Below are 20,108 nucleotides of genomic sequence, written 5' to 3'. Positions count from 1 at the left end.
CCAGTGAGCCCTTTGTACATGAAATCTGTCGTGACCCAGCTTCCCAAACATGACAAATTCTCTGACATGAACTCAAAAGATTCCTTTATAAGGAATACCGGCAGCCCCAGCAAAAAGTTTCTCTCGCAGGCTAACAAGTCGGGCCGGAAGATGAATAGTTGTTCGCCACATCTATTCATCTCCGCCCCCTGCCTTTTATCCCCAGAGCTAGGGTGGGCCTTCAGTAGCAGCAGTGGCTCTTCCTTCCCCAGGATTGGCCCACAGCTTTCCACTGTACTCCTCTGCCTTCTGCCGCGTGTCAGGCACTGGACCCAGATGATTCTCCTCTTCTTCATCAGTCACCTCCAGACCTGGGGGCTGTTAACTCTCCATCTGAGGGCTGAGGGATGGCCCAGGCTCCACCTCTGTCTCTCTCTCTCTGCCAGCTCCATTCCGTCTCCCCCCTCAGAGCTCTCAGGTTGTCCTAATGCTGATCCTGATTCCCATGTCTCCTCCTCCTCCTCTGATTTGGCTGCTGGAGGGGCCGGTGGCCAACAGGCCACAACAAATCAGAATGCCAATTATAAGCCTAAATAGCTTGGCGTTGAGATATTTGAAAAGCCAAGACCCATTAGTCAACCTGTCCATAATTTATTTAAAAGCATCAGAGCCTCTGGCATTGTCTACCAAATAGAAAGTCCAGTTTGGAAAATATTCAGACAGAGCATTTTTAATAGCAAAACCATGACTCTAGAACACAGGTGTCAAACTCAGTGTGTCACGTTGCCGTCATGTGACATTTCATGACATTTTACCCCTTCGTGGATCTGGGGTGGGCGTGGCCTCTGCGAGACGCCTCTGGCCCGGAGCCACCAGTTTCACATCCCTGCTCTAGAATAGTCTCAAGGTAAGACTGGCTCCTTCACTGGTCAGTTTTTAACATGCAATAAAGACAGAGTTGGATTTTTAATATCACTCTCTAAATTCTAATGCTAATTCTCAAGTGTTATTTTGTTTTCTGATCAGCCTTAATTTATATTTCATTATACTTTGCCCCAGATGAGTGGTAGGGCAGGGATAAGATTTATACATATAATTAAGTAAGAAGACATGTTCTTCTTGTATAATATGCTGGAAACCATCAGGGAGCCAGAAAAATAGAAAAAGTATCAATTGAATAGATATTACTTCCCTAAAAGCGTCAGAAAAGACTTGAATTCATGTCTCCGGAAACCTGCCCTAAATTGATTAGCAGCAAAAGCTTCACAGATTTGACAGGGTTAGACCAGATTTACTGTGGAACACCAGAATCAAGCCTTCTATAGACAACAGTCTCAACTTTCTAATCATAGAACTTTCTTCCTGAACCGCGGTGGCGCAGTGGTTAGAGTGCAGTACTGCAGGCTACTTCTGCTCATCACCGGCTGTCAGCAGTTTGGCAGATCGAATCTCACCAGGCTCAAGGCTGACTCAGCCTTTCCTCCTTCTGAGGTCAGTAAAATGAGGACTCAGATTGTTGGGGGCAATATGCTGACTCTGTAAACCGTTTAGAGAAGTCTGTAAAGTACTATGAAACGGTATATAAATCTAAGTGCTATTGCTATTGCTATTCCTGCCGTTTCAATCTATGAACTATTGGCCATTCTTGCCTGGCCTTGCAAATAGGAGACATTTTCTGTAAGTTGACATAAAGAAAGTTCCAACTAAAGTGTCCTAACATAAGGTCACCTTAGGTTATGGAGAAGGAGATGGATTAAAAATACTGCAAAATGTCTAGTTGGGCGATTATCATATAGAGCTGCAAGAGTTTTTCCTTCAAGCAACATATACATTTATTAATTAAATAAATAAATAGTGAAAGGAATAAGGAGCACAGAGCTGGTCAATATGTCATAGATTTTCTCATACCCAGGTAAAGGGAGATCCTGTAAAATTCAAATCATTAAGATTCTAATTTTATAATCTTATAATTGAATCAATACGATTCTAATCTTCCAATAAGATTCTTAGAATCAATAAGATTCTAATTTTCAAGAGTCTCAGGGCTGATGTCAAATAAGGGGGGGGCAGAGTTTTCTGGATTCAGGATAGTACAGAACATGGTCATCTGGTAGGAAGCATTCTGATTTGCATATCTGTTAGATAATTCAGTGAAGATGCCCATAGTGCCAAAGATGTATTTTTCAGTTCTGTGATCTAACAGTAGTGATTAAATATTGATGCTCAACTTGGGTATGTCTGAGGAACTTCAAGCTTCACCCTGCTATATGCCCACATATTAGTAAATATCTGAATCTCTATACATCAGGATTGGTAACCTAAAAATGTAATTGATACAACAGCCCTGTGAGATAATGGCTGTGCCAACTGAATTAAATTATTTTGAAATTTATTTCTAAACAACTTGCTTGTGTGTTAAAATTTGTTATTGGATTACAACTTGTTTCACAGATTAACTTTCCAATGCCTTGGCTCCTGAAGAATGTTTTCATTTTCATTTGGAGTAGGAAACTTACTGGACCCTTCATAAATATGATTACTCTTGCCCATATCATTTGGGAATTCTCTTTATGCACTCAGCTATGCTACTACCTGGTGAAAGACCACACATTGTAAAAAAATTTTTTTAAAAAATGCCTACAATATGGACTTGCTTTGTACATGCCTGAGAGACACAGTAAAGTAAAATTATCCCTGTTAACCTCAGATGTAAGTCTCACTGAGTTCAAAGGTTGTTTCTCTCAGATGAGATCCTTAAAAATAGGATTCTACCTTAATTTGTCATGCAAAGAAAACACATCTTTTTATTTTTCACAAGAGATACATCAGTTGATGCTTCTTTCAAAAATTTGCAGAGGAAAAAAGATAATGTCTCCAGAATTAAAATTCCCAGTGAGAGCTATTAGTCACTGTTGCTGAGAAACACAATAAATGATGTTGGCAACATGGAGAAAATTCCATGATCCTTATAAAATCATAGATGCAGTATTATTTTTGAAGAATTGTTCTATTTCTACTGTTACTAATTTTATTTATTTATTTATAAAAGTTATAGGCCATCTTATCTAAACATAATTCAGTTCCAAACCATAAATATAGTTATAATTTGCAGGTAAAGAACCCAGTTTTTAAATTTGTGCTAAGAGCTTTTTTATCCAAGTCCTATTTTAAAAGCATTTTAATTTTAAAAGTGAAGGTTAGTTTAGCTATTGGCTAAGGAATAGTGTGTGTATAAGTGTGTTGTATCAGTTGAAATAGTAAAACACAGATTTCTGACAATCCAATCACTGCACACATTAACATGATTTAAGAGTGATACAATCTACACAGTATTCCTGAAGTCTGAAAAACAGCAATAAGCAAAAGACAAACAGCAATTCCAGGCAAAATGCAGGTGGACAATTATTATTGAATCTAATAAAATGTAGATGCTTAGGGTTTGTTTTTGTTTTTTTTAAATGTCTACATTCTGGCCAAATGTTGGGTGTGAAAAGTATTTTCGATTCCTACAATAAATTTTGGTACATTGTTTTCATTTGACTGAATGACTCATTGAAACATTTTATCTGGCTATTTCGCTTCAAAGTTTATTTTTCCCTGTATTTACTTATTTAGACAAATTTAGTGGCTTTAATCATGATTATAATTTCAGAGCAACAAGCAATAGGATCAGGGAATCCCTGGATTATTTCTGTGTATGTTTGTTTCTAAATTCATTAATTTTTTGAACAGGTTAGAGAACAAAGGGCTCAGTGAACTCAAAAAAGTTAACAAAATCTGTTATACATTCATTAATCAAGTCTCCTCTCTATAATTTCATCCAATCACACAGAACCTTCACTAGCCTTTGATTTAATAATATCAAGAAAGAGATACCTGTTTGCTACTTACCATCTGTTAACAATGCTCTGCTTGTAAGCACCTTCCCCAACATAAATTTGATCACTGCTAAAGTAGTACAAAGGATTCCACTTAAAATTGAAACACTGTATAGAAAGTCATCCTGAAAAAGAAAAGGGAAACATTCTATACCATTTTGCCACATAATTCATTTAAAGATAGAATAGTTCTGAATCAAAGTTTGCTAAGATTGACTGATTGGTTTTATAACATATATAAACTGCCCCATTATGGGCAGACCTCGGTAGGATACAAAGATAAAATAAAAATGGAAAACAATTACAAACAATTAACAGCAAATGCCCAAGCACTAGGTGTCCTTAGAATACTTTGTCTAATTTAAAGCCCAAATGTATGCTAGGGAAAAAAACCTGCTTTGGTTTCTTTACAAAACCCCAGCAGAGTCAGAGCTGTTGATACCCAGACTCACTTGTTAAATAGGCTGCTTTACAAACTGAATGAATGAATCTGTATCTCCAGGAGGTACTTATTCCATAAAGTGGGAATCACTGGATCAGGCCTTCTCTTGATAGTTGGGACCAGATAAGCAATACCAGATAATTCTGGTATTGCTCAATAAATCCTGGTACTGCATCACACAGGGTTTTGAAAGTAATAACAGCCCAGCATTAGGGCAAGAATTATGTCCTCTCCAAAGAGGCATTGATAATGGTTGTAGCGGTCATGATAGGTGGCAAAAAGAATTACACTGCAAAATTGGAAAAATTGTGTTGCTCTAAAGATTGATGTTTGAAAATGGGTAATTTATCCTTCTGAAAAAGGCAGTATTTCCAACTAATCAAATTATGAAGTAATATGTTCTTCTTTAGCATAGATTTTATGATATGTTACAATGCTACAGAATTATTATTAAGTGACTTCTTTCTAAATTTTTGTTTTTCATGATAATATAGTACTGCAAGTATTTTTTGTAAAGCAGTGGCATTTAAGACATTATCTTAGATTTTTAGTATAGAAACTAATTACGTTTTGTTAGTCTTTGAACAGTCTTTTTTTCTGTTTCATTTGTTTTAGTTTTAAATCGGGGGCTAGCATTCTTTCTTAATTATTATTTAGTACTGTGTGATTTTTCCCCCCATGAGTTACCTTTGTATTTTATTTATTTTTTGTAAACTTCTAAAAAAGAATAAAGATTAATAATATAAATCAAAAATAACTTTTAAGATAAACTAGCGTAAAGTAGGAGAATGCTATAATTTTTAGCAGCTGTTTGAAAGGAAACACCCAATCTCCCTGGAAAGTGAGACGCCTTGTTTTTTACTACCTTCCTAGGTGGTGCCACACACACAATCAAGCTAGCTTGATAAAGACTTGACCTAAGGCAAGGGAGAAGGGGGAGGAGAGAGATGGTCTTTCAGATGAATATTTCAATAGAACACATCTCTGTGCCTCTGGAGGAAGCAAGAAAATTGATCTTTGCCTATACCCGTCCCTACACTCTCACACACAGAAATAATTCATATTCAGAGCCAGCAGTTGCAGCAAAACAGATCTGAGATCTTGGACACTGTAGAGAGCAGCAGATCCAAGCCTCAAAAACTGTGAAGAAAGAATTGGTTCCCTATCACTTCCTTTCTACCAGCCAGACAACAAGATGTCAGGGCTTTAGCCACTTTGGAACAGAAGGCTATGGAAAATGGGGGAGAGAAGCATTTTGTGCCAAATCACACACCCGACAGCTGTCTAAATTTATGTTATCCTATTAATTCCATCTAATGCAAAGTTACTCTGATGTTTCCATCAATTGCATTTAAAAAAATACTGCTACACAACCCCTTCATGTTTGGTGATCAAAATATTATTACCAATTTGCAGCTTTGTGAAGTGCAAACCAAGGATTAAACAAAGAAAAGGAAGAAAAGAGAACATAAAAAAGAGAATTCAGGTTTCTGGCACAAAGGCTGTCAAACAAACACGCGCACACACACACACACACACACACACACACACACACACACACACACACACCAGAATGTGTTCAATGAACTATTATTAACACTTCTGCATCAGAGCTGCCGACTGCAACACCTGCTTGCTTTTCCTAACTCTCTCTGCAAATATCTCACAGGTATTTCACACACACACACACCAAAATTAAACCGGTCCTCTTTCTATTCCACTTTGGAAAATGAGCAGACTGTGACTGAGTACAACTAAGGTCATGAAGTTCTGGAGAATTTAAAGGCATCTCTCATCCAAAGATTTGATAACAGTCAAAGGGTCCAATGCAGGGATGAGAATATAGTGATTGTAGATCTCTCCACAATCTCTTGGAAACAGTACAAGAGCCCTAGGAGTGAATTTTCGAAATTAATTCACCTTCCAAAAATGATGAGACATACTTTAATACAGTGGTAAATGAATAAAATAATCCTAGCCATCTGCTGCCATATCCCTCAGGACCTTTCCTCTCTGGTGCCACATATCTTCTTGATATTGCTTCTGAAAATCATTAAACAGGGCAACAAATCCATCGACTCGTATTGTTCATTGCTTCACTAGACTATTTTAATTAGAGCAGTGCTGAATTACAACCAGAGGATTAACATTTAAACACTACCATAATGAGAAAAATCATTTTTATTTAAAATGAAATTATTAACATTTTATATTTAAATAATATATAAATTTTATATATGCGCGTGTCTATGATGTATATTTCTTTAAATACTTACATGTAAATATGCCTTTATTAGTCCTACTGTTTATTTGCATCAATGCATCGACTTTGAATATCATACAGCATCAAATCAATACAAAGATAGTCCTCAACTTATGATTGTTTGTTTAATGACAGTTTGAAGTTACAACGGTCTTGCAAAAACTGAAATTACAACCATCGTACCACCCCCTACAAACAAGGGGCAAAGTGCTTGGATTGTGATTGTTGCAGCATCTTGTGGACATGTGATCACTATTTGCAACCTTCCCAGTTAGCTTCTGACTAGCAAAGTCAATTATGGAAGCCAAATTTGCTTAACAACCATTTAATAACCACGAGGGAGAGAAGACTTACGAATTCTGGGGCTAAAAAACACAAAGTTCCTGGAGCACCTGAAGATTTAAGTTTAAACCTTTACAAAGGATTGCCTTGGAAGTTAGGTTAACCTAATATGTATTGACTGATATGTTTATTTCTACCCCACCTTTATTACAGATAGTCCTTGAGATTCAACAGTTCGCTTAATGAATATTCAAAGTTACAATAGATGCCGAAAAAGATATATGACCCTGTTTCAAAATTATAATGGCTGCAGCACCTGTGGTCATTCACCTTTATGACTGATCACAGAATTGCTGCAGCATCCTCCCCCCATCCCACCCATCCAGAACCCACCGCACTTACCTTCTGAAGCTCTCCAGACCTCATATTGGGGAAGAAGGGGAGGCCAGACAAACCGCTTCATTTTGCTGCCTTAACAAGGTCTGCATAGCACTGCAGAAGCTTCTGAATGCCACAGAAATATTTTGCAGCACTGTGCAAATCACGTTAAAGCAGCAAAATGGATTGCTTTATTACCTGGCCGCATGGCACAATTTGGCAAGCGGTGGCTGTACCAAAATGAAATTCAGCTGTTGGAAACATGACGACTGCTTCCAGAATCATGCCATGAGACTATGCAATGAAGCAATCCATTCCAGCCCTCTGGAAAGCCTTGGACCACTTCAAAAGGTCAAAGAGGAGGAAGGTGTTTGGCTAGGGTAGGTGGGTGGGAATCAGGCCCAAGGCCTGGAAGGACTCCCTGGGAGTGAGAAAAGGCCTCTTGGGACCCAAGGCGTGGGAAATAGAGCATGGGGCAACTCAGGGGGTGGGGGAGGCCTTGGGAGGGCCAGGGTAGGTGGACGTGGACCTGTACTAGGCCTCCAAGGAGTAACCCTCCTCCTCTTCTTACTGGGATGGGAAGTTAGCTGAGCTGCTTCACATAATGACTGTTGCTACATTCAACTGTAATGAGCAGGCTCCATTACAGTTATATGTCAATGTTATATTTTTATAAATAACTCAAGGCAAAGAATATACCTAATCCTTCTTCCGCCTTCTATTTTCCCCATAACAACAACAACAAGGAAGATTGGGCTGAAATTGAGTGACTGGCCCAAAGTCACCCAGCACAAAGTTTCTTGCGTAAGGTGGGACTAAAACTTGCCATCTCCTGTTTTCTAGCCTGGTGCCTTAACCATTTACATCAAGCTGGCTTTCCAGTTGATTTCTACCAGATAGAAGTGGTTTATTTATTTTATTTTATTTTTATTTTATTTCGAATTTATATACCACACCTTCTCCCGAGGGACTCAGGGCGGTGTACAGCCAGATAAAAACATACAATACAAACATTAAAAACAATTAAAAGAATATATATTAATTTGGCCCCAGTTTAAAATGACAAACCAATTAAAAATATTTAAAAATATGATGAAAGATTTGTTTTTGTTTTCAAAAATGTAAATATTTCTGTTATATTTAACTTACATTTTCTTTTCATTGTAAACCTCGAAAAAGGCAGCATTTGTTTCTAACAATGGTTAGAAAAGCACTCATGGATATTCCATGGTTTGCTAGACTTGCTAAACCATGTGACCCAAAAAGGAAAAAAATGGTTTTGTAAGCAGATTTTACATTCTATTTTTTCATAAACTTTCACAGATTCTGGTTGCAAGGAAGACTCCATATGGTACGGATGTACAATTTTGGCTTGCAGCACAAGTCGGCTAAATATGCAACTGGGATAAATAGAAAGATATAAGTGGAGCCAAGGCAAAAATTAAAGCTGGTTTAATTGATAACAGAATTAAATTATATAATAGCAATGTTCATTTATCTGTTGTGCCATAAATGTATTGTTTTTCATTAAGGCTTTTTAGGTACAGAAGCAGAATAAAATTATTTTAAATATTTTTACTAAATTATTATTATTCTTAAAACTCATCTTCTATTGAAAAAAATGGAAAACAAAATGTATGAATATTTATATTTAAGTGGATAGAAAGAGAGATAGAGAGAAAGGCAAAATGTGATTGCAAGAACAAAGGCAATAGTATAAAATAATATTCTATTTGTGATAGGAAAATATTAAATATCAGTAGGAAGCCTTGCTAGCATCAATAATTACTTTTCTTCCAATAGACCGTATTTTGCAACCATGCTTAATTCTTACAAGCATATCTCTAGGGAGTTGCCTTCTATGTTATTTCTCTCTGTGTTTGTGTGTTTAGCCTATGGATATTTTCCTTTTATATACAATAATGCTATTTTTGGCTACTTCATCATCATTACAAGCTTTCTACCACGATACTTTAAATTTTAGAGAAAATCAATCACCTTTCAACAAAAGTAAAGACAAAAATTCCCTGATCAGACAGAAAGACAAAAGGGCACTAACGTATTTTTTTAATACTTTCAATTCCATGCACTGTGGGAAGAGAGATCATTTTTATTCTACATTACGCACTTATTGAGATGTTATTATGAAATGTATTAATCTTACCATACATTGTGTCTTCTTAGTAAATATATCTCAATACTTTCCTAGGTGTACTGAGATGTATTTGCTGGAGGGTTGCCATGGAAACTATACAATAAGGATCAAACAAGAATAGCACTTGTGGTATCCCTTTGCTGGATGAAAAAAAAAATCCTAATAATTGTTTCATATAAGTCGCCATTGTGCCTAGATCAAGAATTGCAGCTTCATTTAAAAGACTGATTTATAAACAGCGGATCATAAAATCACATATAAGTGGCAGTGAACCTACTATTTCTGAACTCTCTAATGCTCCTGCACAATAAATGGCAAGTGATGTTTTCACAAGGGGAGAAGAAATACGTGTTTGAATATGACCAAATTGTGAAGTAGTAACTTTCAACCTACATTCAGTCTTTAATGTTTAATTCTCAGTCTTTGCACCGGGATACTTAAATGTTGTAAAATGGTGAATACTGAAACTTTAATTATAAAAATCTCTTAAGTCTTCTACAAGTGGGATCCACATTGAAAATCCTTAGCAAGTCTATCAATATCATGATGATCCAAATCCATGCCATTTGAGAGCCAGTCTGATGTAGTGGTTAATGCATCAGGTTAGAAACCAGGAGACAGGAATTTTATTCACACCTTAGACCCAAAGCCAACTTGGGTCAGTCACATTTTTTTCAATTATCTCTGCTTGACTAAATCCTAACAAGATACAGTAGCCATAGGTTTAGAAATGACTAATTATGGAGGCAGCCCTTCTTTTGCTTTTGATAAGATTATGCTCTATCATCAATGCTCAGTCATATTTTGGGATTCTCTTGGAGTCACAGGAAAAGTAAGTAGAGGCTATGGCCAGGAGGGCTTTTGCACAAGTCCATTTTGCACACTAGTTCTTGGAATAGGGGCTGGTCACCTCACACTTGGAATCCTCGTCATTTCACATTTGGACTATTGCAACTTACTCTACATGACACTGCCCTAAAAGATCATTAAGAACTTATAACTGGTTCAAAATGAGCAACCCAGATTTGCCTAGATGTTAACATCTAGTGTAGGAACTAAATTGATTGCTGGTTGGCTTGTGGGGGACAATCAAGTTGTCGATTGTTATCTTTAAAATAAGGAGCCTGAGTGGCGTAGGAGGCTAATGTCTCCTATTAAAGCAGCATTTAACATCCAGCTGCCTGCAATTACTGTGAGTTCAATTCTCACCAGGCTCAAGGTCGACTCAGCCTTCCATCCTTTCTAAGGTGGGTAAAATGAGGATCCGGTTTGTGGGGGCAATAAGCTAACTTTGTATAAAATATACAAAAGTATGAAGGCTATTGCTTAATGCATTGTAAGCCGCCCTGAGTCTCCGGAGAAGGGCGGCATATAAAAATAAATAAAAATTAAAAAAAAATCCTATATGGCTTATGATCTGAGTATCTTTTGAGACTGCATACTGATAGTGGAATCTGCCACTTCAGTGAGGTCTTTGAAAAAAAGTGGGCTGCAAGTCCCACCTCTGAGAGGCATGTTGACCTCAGAAATATGATGGCAAACAATCTTTGTGATGACTCTAGAACAGTCTGCCTCTAGAGATAACGATGGCTCCTTCCCGCTTAATATTTCATGGAGCAGTGAAGAGTTGATCCTTCTGAAGGATCCTTCAATATAAAACAGCTATGATTGTTTTGAGGGAAATAGCACTTGTATATTTAGTTAAAAATGGGAATATGACTTTAGACTGAATTGTTTTATGGATCTTTATACATGTAAATAATGTATATTTACATTATTTTAATATTAATTATTGTAACAATTACTATAAAATATAAAAATTGTATACTTCTCAGAGTCTGATTTATTCGAATGACACAGAAACTTAAATAAACAAGTATATTCATTAGATGACTTTCTGAACTTTTTACTTGGTACTAAAGAGAATGATCAAAATTGTATTTTTAAAAAACAAGATGGACCATTTTAATCATATTTTATTCCCAAATGCTTTTCCATAAATCTTAGGATGAATATAATAACGAATATATGAATTTCAGACAGTCAGGCAAGCACTCCACTTGCACAAAATGTCACAACTGTCGACTCCTGCCCACTGATCTTCATTCTTGTATTCTTAGCACTCCACCAATCCTTTCCTCAAGCTCTCACATTTGCTAAATTTCTTTCTCAACATAGAGGGACATTTGTTAGAGGGGTCCTCTTGAATGCCTTCAAGAGGAGGGTACTTTTCTTTTTAGCTATATTTTTTTTATCTCATTTGGCCGTCATCATGTGAGATAGATGGCCAAATAAGTCCTGTAAATGTCATGCATAAATAATCATATCAAAATGTCTTTTATTGAATAAATGTGTCCTCCTTTGTTGTAGTAGATGAAATACATATAGGATTTGTTTTGTTCCCTACGGGAATGAAAGCAGGATCCAAGCTTATTAAAATTGCATGCCATATGCAGATGCTGCCTGTATTGCAAACAATTACTGATTTAGTCAAATCTAATTGTTTAATCCTGCACGACTGGGGAAAATTGAAGTGAATGGATGCCAGGCTAACATTTACAGGCACTGTCCAAAATTTTTACTGCTTTTGGAGGTAGGGAATCGCAAGGCTATTTTCTTACCCAAAGTACTTTTGTATGACTTGCCTATTTTTGTGGCATTGTTGTATAATTCTGCTGTCTTACAACTACTACCCAAACAACCTAGAGACTGTTTTATTATCCTTTTCTCATCCCTGCTAAGGAGTTTTACCGGACTTTGTGGTAAAACTCCTAAAGGTATCCCACTGAAATTTTAAAGTTGTCTAAACTTTCCCCAAAAGGGAGACAGTTTTAGGCATGTTTTAATTTTCCCATTATAGCCCAAACAGACCAATCTTTTTAAATAGAATCTTGAATATAAAAATGGTTCAAATCAAATTGGCTTGCCATTGAATCTCTGATCACAAACTTGAATCAAATCAAATCCTAGCGTCTTCATGTGTCCTTGTCAAATCTGATCAAGCTTGCTTTACATAGGAAAGTAGAATATCTGTGACAGACAAACCTGAACTCTTTAAAAAAAATCATATTTGAGAAGTAAGTTTGTTTTGCAAGCCTCTTCTAATGGGCTTTAATTGCAGAGATACGTCTACTGCTTAGAAGCTTTGAAAACACACAAGTTATCATGTCAAATCAAGCTTTTTAATCTGAGGGTTTCAAACGTGATTCAATATTCTTAGAATACTGGACTACATTAGACATACAATGAATAACTTGACAATGAATAACTTGAAAATTGGAAGCTGACAAAATGCATTTTGAAAGAAATGGCTGGAATTCTCTACTGTATATCTCAAAGTCTTCTTTTTCATGTTCTTACAGTTAACAGAGATTTAAAGCAGATCTACTTCTATAGCTGAAGAAGCTTTAGAGAAGTTTCACTAGAATAAAAGTCTAAGATTTAGGAGTGTTTTTCTGTCCCATTCCTTTCTCAACCTATTTACCTGTTAATACAGGTAGTTCCTGACTTACGATCACAATTGAGCCCAAAATTTCCATTGCTAAGTAAGACAGTTATTAAGTGAATTTTGCCCCATTTTACAACTTTTTTGCTACAGTTGTTAAGTGAATCACTACAGTTGTTCAGTTAGCATCATGTTAAATGACTCTGGCTTCTCCATTGAGACTTGTATTTGTTTATTGAATAGCCCGAAGGCCTTTTCAAACAAAACAGAAAAGAAAAAGGGAAAAGACAAAACAGTTACAGAAATAACAATCTAAAAATATATGATATATGACATTAAAATTTTACAATATCAAATTTCAATAGCTAAGTTGCCAAGACTAGATAACCCAAATAAGATAGCTCCTCTCTAACTCAGCTCGTCTTTCTTTCAATCAATGAAGTTCTTTTCGATATAACTGGCTCGTATTGCTGTCATCCTTTTAAGATAGCGGGTGATGGCCCTTACCAGGGGAGGAGAGTCTGCCTTCAACAGAAATGATAATTTATGCCTTATATTCCAGTGGGGAAATTTATTTATAATTGGGGACAGATATTGTTTCCTTACTTCTTCATACAGCCTACATTCAAATGTTATATGCGCCGTTTCCTCCACGGCGTTTACCCCACATATTCATGTTCTTTTGTCATATGGGATTTTCCGGTAACGGCCGAATTTAACGTTGGTATCTAGAAGTTCGAATCTAAACTTAACAAATAACTGTCTCTCCTCTGATGGCATTTCTAGATGTAAATACTTTTCCAGAGTGAAAGTTGTTTTAACTGCTGTCAGCAGTTTAAGGGAGTGATTTGTTGAAAGAGTTGCCATATCCATTTGCCCATGTATATCTTTAATCCGTTGTTTGACTTGCTTCAGTGTGTCACACAACGGGAACCCTACGCCATATCGGTTCAATATTTCTGACAGCCTGGTTAGCCAGGAATACCTTTGAGGATTTGAAATCTGCTGTTCCTCTAGGCAGATTTTGGGGAGTCTGCTGGCTTCCATCTGAGTCATTTTTAGCCAGTAGGCTACCGCCCTAGTGATTGTATAGGTGTACAGTGAGAAATGTCCCAATTCAGCTCTGACGACTGCAGCTGAAGTGGAATTGTTTACCCCGAGCATCCTCCTTAACAAATTATTTTGAGTTCTCTCCAATATGGGGGCCTCTGTAAGACCCCAAATTTCGGCACCATAGAGCATGATCGGAACAAGTTTAGCCTGAAAGACTTTACGAAGAGGTAAAATGGAGGTTGGTTGGATACATTTACTTAATTTGGATACAAGGCTTGCTCCTGCTCTGACCTTTTGAGAAAGGTATTGATGGTGCGGAGTCCAACCTCCTGCACTGGAAAAAACAATTCCAAGATAAGTATATTGGGTAACTTGCTCAATCTTTGTGTCATTAATCTGCCAGTTATGCTTTTTATTCTTATTGCCAAAGACTAAAACTTTTGATTTAGCTACATTTATAGTCAAATGGTTTGTAGTACAATAACGTGTGAGCTTGGCAAGAAGTCTCCTCATTCCTATTTGGGTTCTAGAAAACAGCACTAAGTCATCGGCGTACATTAATATGTTAATAAATCTAGAGCCTATTTGGGGGCTATGCGTCAAAAGATCTTCCAGCTGCGCTGGGATATCATTTATATAAAGGTTAAAAAGAGTAGGGCCCAACAGGCAGCCCTGCCTCACTTCTCTAGTTGTCGGTATGCTGTTTGTTGAGGCCCCATTTGCTGCATATCTGACTCTAATTGCCGTATTAGTATAGAGAATCCTGATCAACAAAATAAGTCTGGGGTCCATCCCCATGACTTGTAGTTTCCTCCACAAATGGTTCCTATCTATAGAATCAAAAGCAGCGGTAAGGTCAATAAAGGCGGTATACAGCTTTTTCCCCATTGAGACTTTGTCAGCGGGTTGCAAAAAGTGATCACATCACCCTGAGAGACTGCAACCATCATAAATACTAGCCAGTGACATGAGGTAACATGGTAATAGTGTTTCAATATCTTAGGTACCTGATTATGTTAAATGTAAATAAAATATTTAGATTAATAGAATATATTATAATGGTATATATACGATATACTAGAAATATATGTATAAAAGATATATTAAGACGAAAGAGAAAATGTATAAATATGGATTACTGATGCGAAGAAGATGTTGAAAAGATCTTCTTTCAACTGATGTTGAAAAGAAGATGTAAATATCTGTTTTTGTTTTTTTAAAAAACTTTAATAAAGTTAATGAAGAGAAAATTTTGTATAAGAAAGTTTGTGCCAAAGACACATGATTGAAAATGGGAGTCGTGTTAAAATTTCATACCAAGCTTTGTAAAATGATTGTACAAAGAAAGATAGTTAAGAAATCTATCAAGCTAAGCTCCCTTATGTCATTATTACAGGGGATTTAGTTGATTTTCTTCTAGACATAATTCTTAGCAGGGTGGATAAAAATCAATGATTTTTTTTAAAAAAATCAAAAAAATCAGATTTTTTTTATTTAAATCGGATTTTTTTTTATTTAAATCGGATTTTTTTTAAATAAAATGCTTTTTGAGGAAAATATTTACCATCCAAAGGTTATTCCACCATGAAATAAAGATTAGTTTTTTTAATTATGTAGAATAAGGCTGTATATGTTTAATTTTTTTGGTAAATAAATTCCATTAATCCATTCACAATGGATTAATCCATTAATTCCAGAGGTTTTTGTAAGATTATTGGGCAGTTTCTCTGCCTACAAGATATTATCACAGATGCTTGGTTTACTTTTGCAGTTCTCAAAACTGAATTTGACTCAGCAGAGATCACATGCCTCTTCTTCACAGCAAAAATGTTATAACATGAACAGAGTTGAGAAAAAGACCTTAATCCTATTGTTCTACAAACCTATGAATACAGAATCAACCCCTTCAGTGCTAAGTTTCAAGAAGTTCAGTGAATAGAACAGAAACAATATTTTTCTGATTGTTTGGAGTGGAATAGATCTGCACAAGAAGAAAGTGAAACTAAGTGTGAGGAGGAAGGGGCAAGCAGACAAGGAGTACAAAATGAAAGTGAAACTTTCTGAGCACAATACTGCACAGCCACAGACAGACAAGTCTTTGGATCTTTTTGTGTGTATGACCTGAGGTTTATCACATTCTTTCCTTGGAGGAAAAAAACTATAATGGCAGCAGGCCATAAAAGAGACCCAGTTTGGCAATATTTTAATGAAGTTCCTTTACCTATCGGTAAGGCAGGCATGCGTGCAAACTGCAAACACTGCAACAAAGAAATGCAAGGTCTGGTGGCCCGAATGAGGCAACATCATGAGAAGTGCTGTGATGAAGATGACCAAAGAAACACATTTGAACAGGCAGGATTTTCAGGTTGGTAAACATTTTTATTGAATCATATTTCTAAAGACTGCCTTGAACTGTCATGTTTGAGCAAAATTATATTTCTTATTATTACTGCATGTTACTGTCATTTGGTACAGTTATGAAGAAAAGCAAATATTCCTTTTGGGGCAGTGCTGTGTACAATAAGCAGAAATTGTATAAACAATAAAATAACAGCATTGACTTTTTTGTTTAGGGGAATTCATGGATTCTGGAAACTATCCACCTTCAAGATCACCATCCTGTTCTACAGTTTCAGAGTTATCCATCCAGGATAGTGCTTCATTAGCATCATCATCATCAGACACCCACAGCCACATATCACTATCACCTAAAAGAAAGAAAAAACCCTTCCCTCCTGGAACCACCATAGATAAGTTTGTGATAAAAACTAGCAGATTAGAAAAAGAGTTAATTGATGAAAAAATTGCCCAGTTTGTTTATGCAATGAACTCTTCTTTCCGTCTGACTGAGAACCCACATTTCATTAATATGGTTCAGTCACTGAGACCAGGATACAGTCCACCCAGCAAAGCAGATTTTGCAGGGAAACTGCTGGATAAAGTGTATGACAGAGAAATGGAGCAATAACAGAGGGTAGAATTATTAACCTAAGTATTGATAGGTGGAGTAATGTCCACAATGATCCTATTGTATGTGCTTGTATAACAACAGAAGAAGGGAAAGTCTTCCTTGCACAAACAATTGATACGTCAGGAAATGCACACACAGCAGAATACTTTCAAGAAGTGGCAGTAAAAGCTATAATAACATGTGAACAAAAATTCAAATGTCTAGTACGCAGTTTGGTCACAGACAATGCTGCAAATGTATCCAAGATGAGAAGAAATTTAGAAGAGCAGGAAGGGAATACAAAGCTAATAACATATGGTTGCAGTGCTCATTTGCTGCACCTCTTAGCCAAAGACTTAAGTGTTCCAGAAATAAAGACTAATGTTGTTGAAATTGCTAAATATTTCCGTAACAATCATTTTGCTGCAACAGCTCTGAAAAAGATGAGTGGAACCAAGCTAACGCTCCCACAAGATGTTAGATGGAACTCTGTGGTGGACTGTTTTGAGCAGTATATCAAGAATTGGCCTATTCTGATGACAGTTTGTGAAGAAAATCGAGATAAAATAGATGGCACTGTCATGGCCAAAATCCTCAACACTGGGCTTAAGAGAAATATTGAACATATGCTGAGCATCCTGAAACCCATCTCTGAAGCTTTAAACAAAATACAGAAAAATAGCTGTTTTATTGCTGATGCTGTTGAAATTTGGAAGGAACTGAGTGAATACTTAAAAACAGAACTATACATGGACAGAATTAAATTACAAGCATTAAAAAAACGAATGGGACAAGTACTGTCTCCAGCTCATTTTTTGGCAAATATTGTCAATATCCAGTATCAGGGTCAAAACTTAAGTGCTGAGGAAGAGGAGTTAGCTATGACATGGATATCCAGCAATCATCCATCTGTAACGCCAACTATAATAAACTTCAAAGCTAAGGGAGAACCATTCTGAAGATATTTTAAAGAAAGTCACACCAGTGAACTGGTGGAAGTCACTCAAGCACTTGGATTTAGAGACTGTTCAAGTAATGATTTCACTTTTAACAGTAGTAGCTTCTTCTGCAGGCGTTGAAAGAATATTCTCTTCCTTTGGACTCATTCATTCTAAACTGAGAAATCGTTTGGGACCCGATAAAGCAGGAAAGCTTGTTTTTCTTTTCCAGATTATGAACAAAGAAGAGGATGAAGATGACGAGTGAGCTACAGAGGACAGTATTTAAGTTTTTCATGTGTAGGCTGGGCTGACAGTCTAAGTTTCTTAAAATATATATATATTGTTTAGCCAAATTAGTTAACAAACATGGATGTTTGTTTAAGCAAATAACATATGCTGTAATGTTATTGTTTCAGTTGAATAAATCTATTTAAATTGTCATTATTAAGGTAATGATTATTTTTCTCCTTCCTAAGTACAACAGAAAAGTTGTCCAAATATGAATGATTAACCTATTAAACTGGGGATTAAAAAAACTAATATGAAAAGTTGTTATTCTAAAAATCTTCATCTACTTGCATATTAAAGCTATATCAGCAAGAATTAGTCTTTATGTAGAAAACTATGATTTAAATCAAGCCTTACTGACTAGTGATTTAAATCATGATTTAAATCAGTTTGATTTAAATCAAATCCACCCTGATTCTTAGACAACAGTATGTAAATAATCCATATGTAAAACCTGGAGATTTTGCGCTTCCTTTAAGCACAAAAGCTGGCTGATCAACTTTGAGCGGTTACTCTTTCTCACCCCAACTCCCCTTGTAGGATTCTTGTTATGAAGGAAATAGACAGGACTATTAGGTATGGTCACCATCATAGGTTACATATAAAAAATGCAGGATATCTCATCTAAATCTCATGATAATAATAACATTGAACAAAATCACAACCAGTTAATTGCAAAATGCAGCTTTGCTTGGAACAGTTTACATCTTGCAATAATACCTTTACTACAGGGGTGGGTTCTAAAATTTTTTACTACCGGTTCTGTGGGCGTGGCTTATTTTGTGGGCGTGGCTTGATGGTCATGTGACAATTATTTAGGATTTAGCAGAGGTACTGGTCTACCAGGCTTTTAACTGCTTGCAGAGCTGTACCGATTTACCCATTTATTTTTGCAGGCACTGGTCTACCCATTTATTTTTGCAGGCACTGGTCTACCCATTTATTTTTGCAGGCACTGAACTACTCATGTATTTTTGCAGGCACTGGTCTACCCATGTATTTTTGCAGGCACTGGTCTATCCATGTATTTTTGCAGGCACTGGTCTACCCATTTATTTTTGCAGGCACTGGTCTACCCATTTATTTTTGCAGGCACTGAACTACTCATGTATTTTTGCAGGCACTGGTCTACCCATTTATTTTTGCAGGCACTGGTCTATCCATGTATTTTTGCAGGCACTGGTCTACCCATTTATTTTTGCAGGCACTGGTCTACCCATGTATTTTTGCAGGCACTGGTCTACCCATGTATTTTTGCAGGCACTGGTCTACCCATGTATTTTTGCAGGCACTGGTCTACCCATTTATTTTTGCAGGCATTGGTATACTCATGTATTTTTGCAGGCACTGGTCTACCCATTTATTTTTGCAGGCACTGATCTACTCATGTATTTTTGCAGGCACTGATCTACCCATTTATTTTTGCAGGCAATGATCTACTCATTTGTTTTCTTTTAATACTGATCAGCTGTAGGGCGGCCCTTTGAAGCCCCACAGCAAGAGTTTAAACAGGTTTTTTCCCTCTAGCCATCAGCTGGGACTCAGGAGGCAGCAATAGATTGGGGGTGGGGCCAAATAAAAGGTAAGAATAATGCGGGGGGTGGGGGGCAGGGGGGGCAGAACCGGTTTGGTGACATCATATCATCACCGCTACTGGCTCGGCGGAACCGGGGGGAACCCACCACTGCTCTGCAGTACTGCAAAACTGCAGTAATCTGCCAAGACCCAGGTGTCAGGAGGAAGTAGGATTGGGAAAAGAGAGCTATGGGGATGACCTTTACTTGTGGAAGCTGTGGCAGCCACTGATGAGAACAACAAATGGAGCTGTGGCAGCCACTAATAGGAACAGCAAATGGAGCTGGAGGAGTTGGAGGAGGAAGAGGAGATGAGTGGAGAGCATGGCCAGGCCAACTATGTGATGGAGCAAGTCATAAAGTTTATGTGGGGAGCTTTTGAGAACCTCAAGGCATGCAAAACCCTTGCCCAAAGTGCACAACCCAATGACCAGCCTCTTCCAGACACAGCGACTGGCAGGATGACAGCATTCATTGCAG

At 37.0% G+C, this 20,108-nt stretch overlaps 1 protein-coding gene across 1 annotated transcript in view; it reads right to left on the bottom strand.

Annotated features, from left to right (window-relative positions):
- Positions 1-20,108, bottom strand: part of TMEM163 (transmembrane protein 163) — an 88,640-nt gene that overhangs the window by 5,683 nt on the left and 62,849 nt on the right. Inside the window, exon 6 of the mRNA XM_070947545.1 lies at positions 3,871-3,982. Coding sequence (XP_070803646.1) covers positions 3,871-3,982 — 112 coding nt within the window. The remainder of the gene's footprint in view (positions 1-3,870; positions 3,983-20,108) is intronic.

The sequence above is a fragment of the Pituophis catenifer genome, unplaced genomic scaffold (assembly GCF_029215685.1).
Source record: "Pituophis catenifer annectens isolate HBS135680 unplaced genomic scaffold, rPitCat1.0.hap2 SCAF_1, whole genome shotgun sequence".
NCBI classification, from domain to species: domain Eukaryota; kingdom Metazoa; phylum Chordata; class Lepidosauria; order Squamata; family Colubridae; genus Pituophis; species Pituophis catenifer.
This window is presented reverse-complemented; position numbering and strand designations above follow the sequence as displayed.